The sequence below is a fragment of the Trichomycterus rosablanca genome, chromosome 21 (assembly GCF_030014385.1).
Source record: "Trichomycterus rosablanca isolate fTriRos1 chromosome 21, fTriRos1.hap1, whole genome shotgun sequence".
Lineage (NCBI taxonomy): Eukaryota > Metazoa > Chordata > Actinopteri > Siluriformes > Trichomycteridae > Trichomycterus > Trichomycterus rosablanca.
Genome location: NC_086008.1, coordinates 6,713,729 through 6,728,310, shown reverse-complemented (window position 1 = coordinate 6,728,310; position 14,582 = coordinate 6,713,729). Strand labels below are relative to the sequence as shown.

The following is a 14,582-nucleotide window of genomic DNA, read 5'->3' as shown; positions in this document are numbered from 1 at the left end:
AATCTGACAACTTATTGGTCCTGATAGGTAGCCTTAATTAAAGGACGGTTTACGAAATCTGTGTGGTTTGTACAGTGCTACATTGGCCTTTCTTAAAAAAAACCAAAAAAAAAACAATAAGTTTGTTTTTAGACTGATGTATAACAACTGATGGCACATTGTGGCAAATAAACCAATCCAGTTCAAATTGAGTGATATATTCTGTGTATTTGTTTGGAAAATTCACATCACTTGACTTGAGTCTTGTCAGCTTAATTTGTCTATTACTCGCCTCACACAGAGCCAGTAACGTCTGTTTAGATGCCCAGCCAGGTGATAGTACCACTGAGATTGGAACCCGGATCTCAGCGGTGCTGGGCTAGCGTAATGGTATGCTGCGCCACCAGAGCACATACAGTGTATCACAAAAGTGAGTACACCCCTCACATTTCTGCAAATATTTTATTATATCTTTTCATGGGACAACACTATAGAAATAAAACTTGGATCTAACTTAGAGTAGTCAGTGTACAACTTGTATAGCAGTGTAGATTTACTGTCTTCTGAAAATATCTCAACACACAGCCATTAATGTCTAAATGGCTGGCAACATAAGTGAGTACACCCCACAGTGAACATGTCCAAATTGTGCCCAAAGTGTCAATATTTTGTGTGACCACCATTATTATCCAGCACTGCCTTAACCCTCCTGGGCATGGAATTCACCAGAGCTGCACAGGTTGCTACTGGAATCCTCTTCCACTCCTCCATGATGACATCACGGAGCTGGTGGATGTTAGACACCTTGAACTCCTCCACCTTCCACTTGAGGATGCGCCACAGGTGCTCAATTGGGTTTAGTCCATCACCTTTACCTTCAGCTTCCTCAGCAAGGCAGTTGTCATCTTGGAGGTTGTGTTTGGGGTCGTTATCCTGTTGGAAAACTGCCATGAGGCCCAGTTTTCGAAGGGAGGGGATCATGCTCTGTTTCAGAATGTCACAGTACATGTTGGAATTCATGTTTCCCTCAATGAACTGCAGCTCCCCAGTGCCAGCAACACTCATGCAGCCCAAGACCATGATGCTACCACCACCATGCTTGACTGTAGGCAAGATACAGTGGTCTTGGTACTTCTCACCAGGGCGCCGCCACACATGCTGGACACCATCTGAGCCAAACAAGTTTTTCTTGGTCTCGTCAGACCACAGAGCATTCCAGTAATCCATGTTCTTGGACTGCTTGTCTTCAGCAAACTGTTTGCGGGCTTTCTTGTGCGTCAGCTTCCTTCTGGGATGACGACCATGCAGACCGAGTTGATGCAGTGTGCGGCGTATGGTCTGAGCACTGACAGGCTGACCTCCCACGTCTTCAACCTCTGCAGCAATGCTGGCAGCACTCATGTGTCTATTTTTTAAAGCCAACCTCTGGATATGACACCGAACACGTGGACTCAACTTCTTTGGTCGACCCTGGCGAAGCCTGTTCCGAGTGGAACCTGTCCTGGAAAACCGCTGTATGACCTTGGCCACCAGGCTGTAGCTCAGTTTCAGGGTGTTAGCAATCTTCTTACAGCCCAGGCCATCTTTGTGGAGAGCAACAATTCTATTTCTCACATCCTCAGAGAGTTCTTTGCCATGAGGTGCCATGTTGAATATCCAGTGGCCAGTATGAGAGAATTGTACCCAAAACACCAAATTTAACAGCCCTGCTCCCCATTTACACCTGTGACCTTGACACATGACACCAGGGAGGGACAACGACACATTTGGGCACAATTTGGACATGTTCACTGTGGGGTGTACTCACTTATGTTGCCAGCTATTTAGACATTAATGGCTGTGTGTTGAGTTATTTTCAGAAGACAGTAAATCTACACTGCTATACGAGCTGTACACTGACTACTCTAAGTTATATCCAAGTTTCATGTCTATAGTGTTGTCCCATGAAAAGATATAATGAAATATTTGCAGAAATGTGAGGGGTGTAATCACTTTTGTGATACACTGTATATGTAGACATATGCCCTCAAATGTATTACATATTTAACACAAGGTATTATTTAGTAAAAGTAACACTTTAAAATTGTTTGGTTTTAGGTGGAAAAGTGTTTGTAAGGTAAACCAAGTGTTCATGAGACCATCAAGCTGTCTTGCAAATTTTTGGACGGGGTTCAATAAGAGACGTCACACTTCCACTGCACACTGCTGCTGACCATGAATACAATGTACACCTCAAATGATTACTGACATCATAAGACAAGCTATGCCATTAAGCCAGCTTTATTTACAATGGATTGGTTTATTTGTCAGAGTGTTATTATAAACTTACCATGTTCTTTGCGAACTTCTTCCATGCATCTGACATGCCATGCAAAAGCAGCTTTGCACATTTAGCAGCTACAACGCAATATGTTTTCATGTTAGTAGTGCTAGTAATGGCTCTGTTACTGTGTCTAAGTTGCCACCTTGGCTGTCTGTTGGTTTCCTAGAGAAGTGGGATCAGTATGTGACAGTTGTACTGAGGGCCAAGTGTTCCTACAGTACGCCTCACACTCGTCCTCCCCCAAACCCTGTGCTACATCAGGACACTGGAGTCCACGAGAGGCGGAGGGTAAGGAATAAATATTATGTCTGATAGAACAGGAAACTATTACTAATCATTTACACAGATAGTAACTGTAATAATAGGAATAAAACGATACACTCAGCTCACTATTCCATCATTCAAGTACATTTTAAAAACAGAAAAAGAAAGATGTTAACGTAAAAATGATTCATTTTTCTAGTAAGTAAACAATGATAAACGAGCATGTTTTGTCTGTAAATAAAAACTACAAAATAATAGAAGAACAAATAATAAAAAGACCATTTATTATCAACAAATACAAGGGTTCTTAAAATAAAAAAAAAGCAAATGACATCACTTTTCTACATCGTCACCTTCTGATAAATTTTTCCCAGCATCGTACCAACTTCTTAATGCCATCAGCAAAAAATTGTTTTTGGTTGAGTGTGTAGCCACTGACACACTGCTGCTTTCACATTGTCATCACATGAAAATCTTCTTCCCCTTAAAGCTTTTTTGAGCGTCCAAAAAGGTGGAAATCAGATGGTGCTAAATCTGGACTATAAGCTCTCTCAGTCTCTCAGACACGACCAATTACTACTCCTCCCACCCTCACCGTTTTAACTTTTTGAAGATCCCTCGTAAATGTTTAATGTTACACGGAGTCAGGATATATGGACATCCCCAAAGTATCTAAAACTAATATTGTTGTTGTTAATATTGTTGAGATTTGTTCCTTTTTTAACATGTAGAAATTGCACTAAATAGGCAATTGTCTTGTTTTATTGAATGGAAGTTTCTCACAAATTCTGATTTTCTCATGAGTTTATTTTAAGAGATGAGAATTTTGGATCTATGTAAAATAATTAGTCCATAGAGCATTATAAAACTGACAGTGAGTCACGTTTTCCATAACTATATGAATAATTTTGACCGAGCATTTTAACCTTTGATCTAAAAACATGCCCTGTTCCAAAAATACTACGATTGCTTTACTTTTAACTAAAATACTTTGGTCTGTTTTTGTGGACTTTGACGATGGATGCTTAGCGAGGATGACACTTTCCTCTCGCGGTGTTGCCTGCTTTCATGAAAACTCTCGAAACGGCGAATAAGACTTGACATTGAAAGCAACCCTAGAGGTCTGCATTCCCCAGGGCTGACTGTTTTTCTGTTTAATTACTTAATCACTTCGTTTGGGTTGCTTTTAAAACTGGGTGAGTCAGACCTGTGGTGGGAAAAGGCCATAAGTGCACACTTGTATCCATCCAAGCCAAGTTGGCTCAACGGTGGCTACACACAGTCAGCTGGAGAAGGCATGCCCAGGCTTGCCACTGCCACAACATTTGAACTAGCTCCTCTCTGCACTTGGAACACTTCCCTGGTGTACTCCATAGCCTGGGTGATCTTTCCACTGTTTACAATTGGATACAAACCTGCCTTTGACAACCTGCAGCTGCCTTCAACCACTACCCTTCCATGGATTCTTAGAAAATCACCTGCCTACAGCTACAGTACTAACACAGTCTAATGCATGCTCTTTGTCTTCCACTATATAAGCTAAGCATACGAGTCGGAGACTTTCTGTTTTTATGATTCCATCATTTATCCACCTCTCTGCCAACTCTGAGTGTCCTCATTTGCTTCCTGACCTGAAAAGATAGAACAGGCACTATTGGTGGTCTTTTAAAGTTGCTGAAATTCACGAGACCAGCTAGGGCAGAAAACGTATAAACTCGTAAGATTGCGCCAAAGGCAAGATTTTGAGATTTTTTGCTATGCAAATTGCCCTGTGGTCGACGAGGTTCATAAGAAGGCAGATTGGGTGACTGTGAGAAACACAAAACCCAGGAATGCAAGGAATGCCTGGTGTCTCTGACCCTTACCTCAACAGTTCGTGAGCCTCTTGTGCCGCCCAGAAAACCACCTCGGCTACTCCATCATGCCAAACAGATTAGCTCGTACCCGCAGTCATACAACTCAATATCCCTGTGTACATCAGCAGCCTGGTCGTTTTCTTAGGGTGAGCGCTGGCAAAGCTTTTAGAAGTTAATGTGTAGTTTAAGCACTTTTTTAAACATGTGACACTCATTATGCAGGCATAAAGTTGCATAAGTGTAGAACTTATAAAAAAGTTATATATTTTATAAATGCACTTGTTAATACTACGTAGATGTACAGATAACAAAAAAATGAATGTTAATAACATTTAGCAGCCACATGATTTGGAGGCCTGCTTTATTTTCTTTCTGATATGGTAAAGTAGAATAGGGATTATGATCGGAACTGTTATGTTGTCGCACTAAAAACTTGCAGTTTGTGTCTCCAAGCAAAATCAGCGTAAACAAGATTGGACTGAAAGCGTGATAACCACTCCACTTAAGCACAGAATCGACTTAAGGCCAATTAAAATGCCAATTAAAGCTTAATAGACATATTTTGTTTATTTAGTTAACTTAATGAGTGGTTAAGGTACTGGACTAGTAATCAGAAGGTCACTGGTTACTCACCACTGCCAGGTTGCCACTGTTGGGCCCTTGAACCATCAATTGCTTAGACCATATACTGCCACACTTTGGATAAGAGAGTCTGGTAAATGTCGAAAATGTAAGTCATATGTACACTACATGTCCAGAAGTATGTGGACACCCCTTTTAGTTATTTAGTTGTTTTAGCCATACTGACTGTTAGCAGGTGTATTGAAATCAATTACAGTAAATGGCTTAAGTTATATGGGCACCTGACCATTACCTTGTTGAAAATCACATTTAAAAACCACGGGCATTAATATCGATCCACCTCTTTCCCTTTCTAACCACAATTGCGTCCACTCTTCTGGGAATTCTCTCCACAAGACTTTGCAGTAAGTCTATTTGGGCCTATTAAGATAAGAAAGTATTTGTCAGCTCAGGCACTGATGTTGAATCTTCATTTTAGATTTATTTTGGATTTCATTGGATTTCATTTTGGATTTATTTTGGATTTCATTGGATTTCATTTTGGATTTATTTTGGATTTATTTTGGATTTCATTTTGGATTTCATTTTGGATTTCATTTTGGATTTATTCCAAAAGCGCTCAATAAAGTTAGGCCACCAAACCTGTCAAATCTGTTCTTCACGGATCTCACTTTGTTAAAACAGGAAAGGCCTTCCCTAATCTCTTGCCAAAAGATTGGAAGCATAAAATATATTTTGTATATTTGATTTCACACATATGTTAGCAATGGGTGTGGCTAAAACATCTGAATTTAAATTAGACGGGGTGTCCACATACTTTTGGTCATATAGTATAATTTTATAATACAGGGCTTTTGGTCATTTATAGTAAAATGTGCCTTTATAAAGATGTTCTATTATGTGGATATTATTATTATCTGTTAACTTTTTTCTTCCATGTAATAATAGTTAATATTTTTATCAGTACCATAGCACCAAAATAAAAAAAATATTTAAAAAGATCTAAAACTTTTAAAGCTACAGCAGATGCATTAAAGGTCTCTTTTTCTACAGTGGCAAACAAGTGACTGTGTCTATCACGTCAGCCTCTAATAACCAAGTGCTTGTTAGCATGAGCTCCCTCTTTGCTGTAGGTTTCATTGATCTCCTTTTCCTCTTGTTCTTCAGTGGGGCCTCCCTGCTAAACTTTCCCTCTCTCTACACCCTTCCCCCCTTCAGCCGCCTTATAATGGCCTCCTGACAGCTCCTGAAAGAATAACTAGGCCGAGGTCCAAAATTGCCAGAGAGACCTCCTGCTGCCTCCCTAAAGGGCATCATTTGTTTCCTCTTGGTCTGTTTGTTTGTTTTTAAGACGTCTTTCACCACTCGCAAGAACGTACAGTACTTCAAAACTGGAACAGAAAGCAAGGCTGACTGGAATTAAACAGAATTGCAAATTTGTTGGAGCACATGTTAACCGCAATTCCATTTACAAAAAGAAACAGGAAAAATGTGCAGCAGTTAGGGTTTTCTACAGCGTTGGCTCACAGGCGAACAGTCAGTTTGTACTTCTTGAATTCATTTCAGTTATCCATTTTAGTAAGGTCTGGTATAAAACTTTTTTTTTTTTTAAGGAATAATTCAGAATTATTTAACTTAGTCTGTCCATATAATTAAATGAATTTCTTCATGTATCCTGTACTGAAAAAATAACAAATTACTTATGAACTCTAGCTCGATGTACTTCTGGACAACTCTCTTGATGCATGCTCAATAATCCAGGTACACAAAGTTGAAGTTTGTTGAGGTTTTTTTCAAACATGCCTTAAACATTCCCTAAGGTTTTGTGATATTAATGTATAAGATCCACCTGAAACATAAAAACGTAATGACCTGTGAGATTACACGCTGGACAGGTCATCAGTCTACTGCAATACAATACACATTTACTTATTAACACCTGGGGCAATTTAGTGTTACCAATTCATCTACTGGCATGTCTTTGACTGAAACCAAAATATCAAGAGGAAACCTGTTTTGTCACGGAGAGAACATGTCAAACTATAAGAAGACAGTTACTGGACACAAGGGCTGAATCTTAGTACCAAGATTTGTGTTGCCCCTATTCCATCTGCTGTACCATCATGCTGTTTTTATTTTCTTCATTTTATTTCTCTGTACAAAAAAACAAATAAATTTGGGACACCCCTGGTCTGAGGTTTTATAATAACTTTAATTCTGATATAAGCTTTGAATTATTCTTTGCTTTTGTTTATCACATTTTGCACTCTGAATGGAATGTCTTTGCGTTTCAGGTCCACCGGACGTGGAGCAGGTGTGTGAACCAAGCGTGCGAACCTGGAGTCCCCACGCTGGCCTTGACTCTAGCAGTGTGGGCTCAGCCTCGTGCCCCCCGCAGGGATGCATGCTTCAGCTGAACTTTGCCTACCCACTGGTACCAGACTCGCTTACTGTCTGGATTACATTTTTCTCCTCAATGGAAAGTGATCTGGCTGCTATCCACAACATCCTACTCTTGACTCTGAGTGGTAATAATGTGTCGTTGGGCCCCCAGAGTGTGTTCTGCGACACGCCACTGACAGTAAAACTGGCAGTGGAAGAGGAGGTGTATGGGGTTCAGTTCTTCACCATGGACCACCACTTAGAGATTGATGCCACACTGATGGCCTCAAAACCAGGTCATGTTCTCTGCCAGGAGTGCCAACCCCTGCACTACATGCTGACACGGGATCCACCTTTTAGTAATGCTCCTCATGGGTTGGTCTTCATGGACACCACTAGGAGATTTACAGACAGGTAAGGATAAATACGTTGGTGATTGTGATTATTTAAAAAATTGGGATAACTCAAATCCTGAGCTAACTAGCCAGACCTTTCCATGCTTGAGGTTATAGAGGTGATATAATGATATGGTGATATAAGGTTATATATGATAATAAATGTCATATAATATCAACTCATCAAATCAAGACCTGTAAGTTATATTACATAAAGCTATTTTGTTTTTTAATCTGACTTTACAATGTAATTAAATTTTTGCAATAACAATATAGACCGTCAGCCCTTGGTTGATGTTTTGTGCAGTTAGTGGCTAATTTATAGTGAGAGTCATAAACTACAGTATTATGCAACATAAAGAATCAAATTCAAAGTAACAATAAATGTTAGATTAAAGCTATCCTGGTGGACAAACATTACCTACCAGTCAGTTCTCCACCTGTTAATAATATCACTAACACATAAGCTGTCTATCTTTCACCCAGGCTACTGATTTGTCCACTCCTCAATGCTTAACACAAAAAAATATTCATATCCATCCTGTTCAGGACACATGTTTGGTGCCTTGCTGTGGTATGTTGTCCCAGGGCGTCTCTGTATGTGTGGGGTCCACCAGCTTGTCCTTTTGCCCCCAGGGTTGCGGGGGTTCAGGCCAACTCAAAGAATTGCCATTGAAGTGTCACAACTATCCAGACCATTCAGACTGAGAATTACAAGAAGTTTAAAGCTTTTTTTTACAATTCCTTCCCTTTTTTAAACATAAAAATGTGTCAACTACAGCATCTGTTCTTACTTTCTGCCAGAGCAGCTTCATAATAACAGTGCAAAACATAGACTTTAGACATTTGTAAGGTGTGTGCATTTATTTCTTGGGAGGGGGTAGGCTGGGGGTTCTACACCTCTGCTGGCATGCTGCCAAAGCCATACATTAGCTTTCACTAAGAAGCTCCATCGTTTCTGTAAATACGGCTTGATGTGAACCTAGTGAACCTTTTGGGCCTCATGCAGGCCAGTCTAAGTGAGGTCACTTCCAGAACCCCTTTCTGTGATTTAATAAATATGTCAAAAAACATTATAAAATTCAGTGGTAGCTCATTAATACCTGCTAGGTCATTTGAAACTTAAGAGAGTCCAGTGATTAGGAACTGTACTATAATGAAGACCAGTAGTGTTGCTCTGTTGCTTGGTGAAGTGTACATGCCTATAAGCATTGACTTTGAATGATAATGAAGCAAACACTAAATGAGTACATTTAAGAAGCTTAATTAGATTTTTTCTGTTCCTTTTTTTACAATTTATAGGCCAGTCCCCATCTGCTGATGATTAAAAATACCCATCTGATGATTATTAAAAATGATCACTTGCAAACCCTGCAAACCCAGTAATTCTTTAGTTATGGGTTTTCTTTCATGTTTTTACTTTTAATGGTGTTGAATAGGCAAACCGCAATGTCACGGCCAGCAGGGGCATCACTATGCCGATTTAAGTGGGTCTTAAATGTTCCAGAAACTTACCACACATTAGAAAGTATATCATTAAAATCATCAATATGCTTTTGAATTATTTAAGTATTCAATTGTGGCAGTACATTTACAAATAAAAAAAATAGTTGAAGGAGTTTGTTGTGCTGCTTGCTCTGCAAAATGATTCTGGCAACATTCTGGCCCTCAGTGAGTCGCATTAATTAGCTTATTTGTTAATCAGCTTTTAATTCATTAGCACTAAAAATTAGCAATATTAAATAATTGCACAATATAATACAGATAAAAACCTTGACATTTGTATAATATTAAACAAAGACTATACAAAAATGTTTCAATAGTGCTGACAGCTCTGCAGAGGCCAATTAGGTGAGAAGGTTTTGGCAGGAAAACTTATGCTGATCTGTATCTCATGCGGATGGACAGCGTTGAAGTAGGAAAAGTTGTGTGCCAAACACAAACCATGAAAAGTCCGATCTACTGTGTGCCAACTTATCCAAATAGCTAAGATCGATTTTCACCTCGTATTTACATTTTTGGATAATTAAAAAATGTTTTGTAGGGTTTATGACCCCAGACCTCAAATTTATGGCTGCATTATTTACCACAAATCACCAGTGATGCATCTGATATTCAGTTTAAACCAGTTAACTGCTCAAATCTGTTTGTTTTGAACAACCTTTGCTTCCTTTATACATTAACCACACATTTATGAAAATTACCATCCATAACAAATAAGGCAAAACACTCAAAACCTTTAAATAGGCCAGGTTAAACAAGTACTATTTCAAATCACATTTAGACATTTTTAGGTTTCTTAGGAACAAGACAAACATCTTTTACCAGCAGGAGTTGCAAGTGATCCTAGGAATCTTGTCCAGTAGTGCAAGAATGGCAGCTGTTATGCCAAATTTGCTAAAATACTTGAATGTTGTTCAACAAATCTCCCAGATCAGTGTTGTAGTCGTGGACATACGCACGTACACCCACTATACACTTTTTTTCTACTGGATAATGAGTTCTAATAATAAATTTAGTCACGGTACACCCACTAGTTTAATGTTTAAGTATGTAGTGCAAAACAGTCTAGGCGTTCTCAGTTGCATTTCCAGATATGACCGTGGTAAGTGACATGCTGGTTTCATATCATATGTAACGCTCATTAAGAATCGCTTAGACCAGTATGTAGATGAAAAAATCTTGTATGGGCACTTTAGGTAAATAGTAAAGAGGGTCATTTCCTGAATTGATTAAATGCATAGATTTCCCATGTCTACCCTCATTCGGACCTCCAAACGCTGAGAGACATAAACTGGTTCTAGAACGGCCTTTAATATCGAGCCAGAGTCATGCTGAAGGGAAAGTTTTCCGGGGAAATGACGCAAGACATTAATCCTAAAACGAAGTGCTCCCAGTCAGGTCCAACTTGTGGGAGTCCCTTAGGTAATACCCAGCTTCTTTCTGTTTCTTTTCATTGGCTGGGATGTTTAGTTGTTCCAGTGCAGGCTTAAGAGCTTACACTACACCACTGAACTGAGTATGAAAAACTGTTAAAGGTGAGCTCACTGTTTATTCCATTGATGCACAATGTTGCACTGTGGAACGGCAGGAGTGCAAGGCAAAAACACATACTGCAGTACATAAACATACAGTGCATAAAACGTCTGTCATAAGCTGTCAGTCGTAACGAAGGTAGCGGCATTCAATTTTATAGTGGTTGCACAACAGTTGGAATAGTCGGAACAAAACAAGCTGAGGGATGCGTACTAAATATTTTTGATCAACTTCTGTGAAAGATTTCTTACGAGCACTGATATTAGGCCTTAAAATGTTTGGTTATATTTAGTATTTTATATTGGGGTGCACTCATCCTATTTTCTGTTTTAATAGTGTTACATAATGGTTAATAATGGTTACCTCTGTCTATAGACTAATACCTCATACTAATTAAAATGATCTTCAAAGTAACAAAATTGGCTATTTGCATAGTTATACAGAGCGTTTACAGGTGTTGATCCAAGCTCCAGGGGCCTGGAAATATGGGTTCAAACATCGTCCATGATCACTGTGTGGCAGTGTTCTGTCTATAACCCTAAAACATGCCTCTAGATGGACCTCCTCTTATGTGTAAGTGATTAAATGGGCAAATATGGGATCAGACAGCCCAGTGATGGATTAGTGCCCTGTCTGGGTTGTTTTTCCACATTTCCTCCAGGTGGGCTTTGGACCTGACATGACCCTAATAAGCATGACTGTTTACTGATGAGGGATAAATAAATAAATACATTTACTGGCAAAATAATGGGAAAAAGGGCAACATCAAGGAACCCTGTTAGACTGGAACATATGTTTTATTATTGTTTTTTTATTAGACTTACTAATTTGTTGTTTCAGGCCAACATTGTCCCTGTTACACATGATCAGAAGTGAACACTTAGTCATAAGTGAACCTCACATATACCCACCCCTTGTACACATATAGCTGGAATGCACCCATACATCCTTGGGTGTCATTAAAAATTCCCATGGAACAGACCTCTTGAACGCAGCTCAGAGTCTTAATGTAATTCTTAACCTTTCTGACTATATTAATTCAGTCACCAAATGCTGCATGCTCATTCCTCACTACATCAATTAGTCTTTTGGTCTTCTGTCTTGGGCAGTTGTAGCCAAGAGGTTAACATTTACATTTACATTTTCAGCATTTAGCAGACGCAATTGAGCAATTGAGGGTTAAGGGCCTTGCTCAGGGTCCCAACAGTGGCAACTTGGTGGTGGCGGCGGGGCTTGAACCGGCAACCTTCTGTTTACTAGTCCAGTATCTTAACCACTGAGCTATCACTGAAGGTACTGAACTAGTATTTGAAAGGTCACTGGTTCAAGCCCCACCACTGCCAGGTTGCTACAGTTGGGCCCTTGAGCAAGGCCCCTAATTGCTTAGACAGTATACTATCACAGTACTGTAAGTCGCTTTGGATAAAGGCATCTGCTAAATGCCAAAAATGTAAATGTACCACCAGTGCCAACAAGTTCATAGAACTCTAACAATCTAACTATCTGAAGTAGGATTTCTGCCCAAAAACGCCTATATTGTTTTTTAGCATTGTGGTTGCCTTTACAACTTACCAGTCATTTATCTGCTGGTGTTTTTGTTCAGTTTTGCTGTAATATTCTTTCTCTCATCCATCTTTTAAGTGGGTGGCCTGCACAAGAGCAATTCTCCCGCCCTCTTTTATTATGACATAACTGTTTAACCAAAGATTATTTGCATTTTTTCAGAAAAATAGGAGGCTTCAACGTGTCATCTGTTCTTCCCAGTGTGGGTTGCATTCTCCTGTAAAGAAACAGTGGCCAGTCAGTTATTTATAGATTGACGGTAGCTTCAACTAAACAATGACAACAGCATTTTAGATAATGCAAAGATGGTGTAAGCATAGCAAGTAACTGCTCCATAAAGCACAACAACCTTCTACTAACATTCAATTTACCATCTATAAGGAACATTGTGAATAAATGTGATTAAGGCACAGGTGCTGATCACTGTATAACAGTGGGAATGGGTGCGTTGAATTTTAAATACAGTACAAATGACTGAAGAAAAAATGCTGTTTTTAATAGAATGTTTAGAGCCCATGCACACGTGTAATAGTAGTTACAAATGGCTTGCATTAAAATACACTGTGAAAACAAGCTGCAGACTAAAGGTAATCATGATTCAGAGCATCTGGCTGCTTTCAGGAAGCAATAGGCTTAATTGAAAGAATTATTAGGTGTTAAGTAGTACTATGAGCTGTATGTGTGTTTCCACTTTGTTTTTTTCTTTTTTTTATAAGGTACAGTGTGTACCCAATACACTGGCAACTGTGTGTTCATAAAGGCATAGAGCGTATTTCACTTTATGGTTATGAATAAACCTTTATTTTACAAGAGTTTTGAGAAAAGAGCAAGTCAAGCTTCATTTACCTGATGTGAAACATATTAGACAAACAACTTAGTCAAAGACACAACACCACTAATAAACAACGATGATGCAAACTATAAACATTTCATTGGCATTATATAAGATCTAGGCAGCTAGCTAACTTGTTACTAGTTACCAATAGCAAAAACAATAACAATGAACAAGTAAACATTTATATCCCTGCTTTGCTATTTCCTTCTTTTTTTACTTGAAAATGTCCAGCTCATGCTATACTACAGTCCAGTGTCTGCCAATTCTTTTAATTTAACAGTAAATCATAAAAATGACAGTAAAGATGGCTCACATGGGCCACTTTACTAAGTCTTGTATACACCATATGGCCAAAAATATGTGAATACCCCTGTCAATTATAGATTTCAGGTTTATCAGCTACACCAGTTGTTGTGTATCATGTGTATAAAATAAATAATAATGTACATTAAATAAATGATACATACCTTTGTGGCAAGTTTGTGGCATGCACAAAGCAAGGTCGTTAAAAACATAGTTTGTCGAGTTTGATGTGGAGCTATTTCAGTAGTTTGCACAGGTCCCTGACATTACTTACCTTCCTAAGCTTTATTCACACTTCTGACTTTGACATGAAAACAACTTGCCTACTGGGTTTTAGAAAGGTTTGTGGTGTTCTGCCATATAGCTTCTCATCTTCCAGAACACCTAGTCCTCAAAAAGTTCAGGCGTAAATCCTTAATCCCTCTTCTAAAGGTGTTTTCCCATGAGGATCATGTGATAGGATACACCAAATGCACTTTTGTTCAATTACTTTGTAAAAAAAAAAAGGGTAGATTTTTTTGTATAACCAAATTCCAATGCTAACATCATACATACAAAAGTCTAATCTCTCTCTCTCTTTGTGCTTTCTTTTTCTTTGTCTCCCTCCTCACTGCCTCTTTCCACATTACCAAGAGCGGAATAGCCAGCAATGTGCACAACACCTGTACCAAACTACTTCACTACACACAGGGAGATAAAGTAAATGCCAGCAGGGCTTCTTATCTGCGTCCGACTAAACAGACTTTTATTAATTCTAACTAGCCGCGGATTAGGCTCCGTTGATCGATGGGAGATTGCACCGCTTGAGTTGCACTCATCTGTTTTCAGTCCTTGGGGAAAGCAGAAGATGCAGCCAGACAGAGGCTGCTGGCATGCTGGTGAAATATAGATGCACACCAATGAACACAAATTTGTCAAATCGACACCCCAATTCTAAATCACTCTCCAACAAAATCCCCTGCTGTTTTTTTTTTCTCTTTAATTTTGATTACGTTTAGTGTATAGTGTGCTAATCAGTATTGAAAGAAGTTCTAAGGAAGCCATACCACTCTATTGTTATTAGA

At 39.0% G+C, this 14,582-nt stretch overlaps 1 protein-coding gene across 1 annotated transcript in view; it reads left to right on the top strand.

Annotated features, from left to right (window-relative positions):
- pappab (pregnancy-associated plasma protein A, pappalysin 1b) overlaps positions 1–14,582 on the top strand; it is a 75,697-nt gene that overhangs the window by 26,602 nt on the left and 34,513 nt on the right. Inside the window, exons 6-7 of the mRNA XM_063017853.1 lie at positions 2,469–2,590; positions 7,299–7,800. Coding sequence (XP_062873923.1) covers positions 2,469–2,590; positions 7,299–7,800 — 624 coding nt within the window. The remainder of the gene's footprint in view (positions 1–2,468; positions 2,591–7,298; positions 7,801–14,582) is intronic.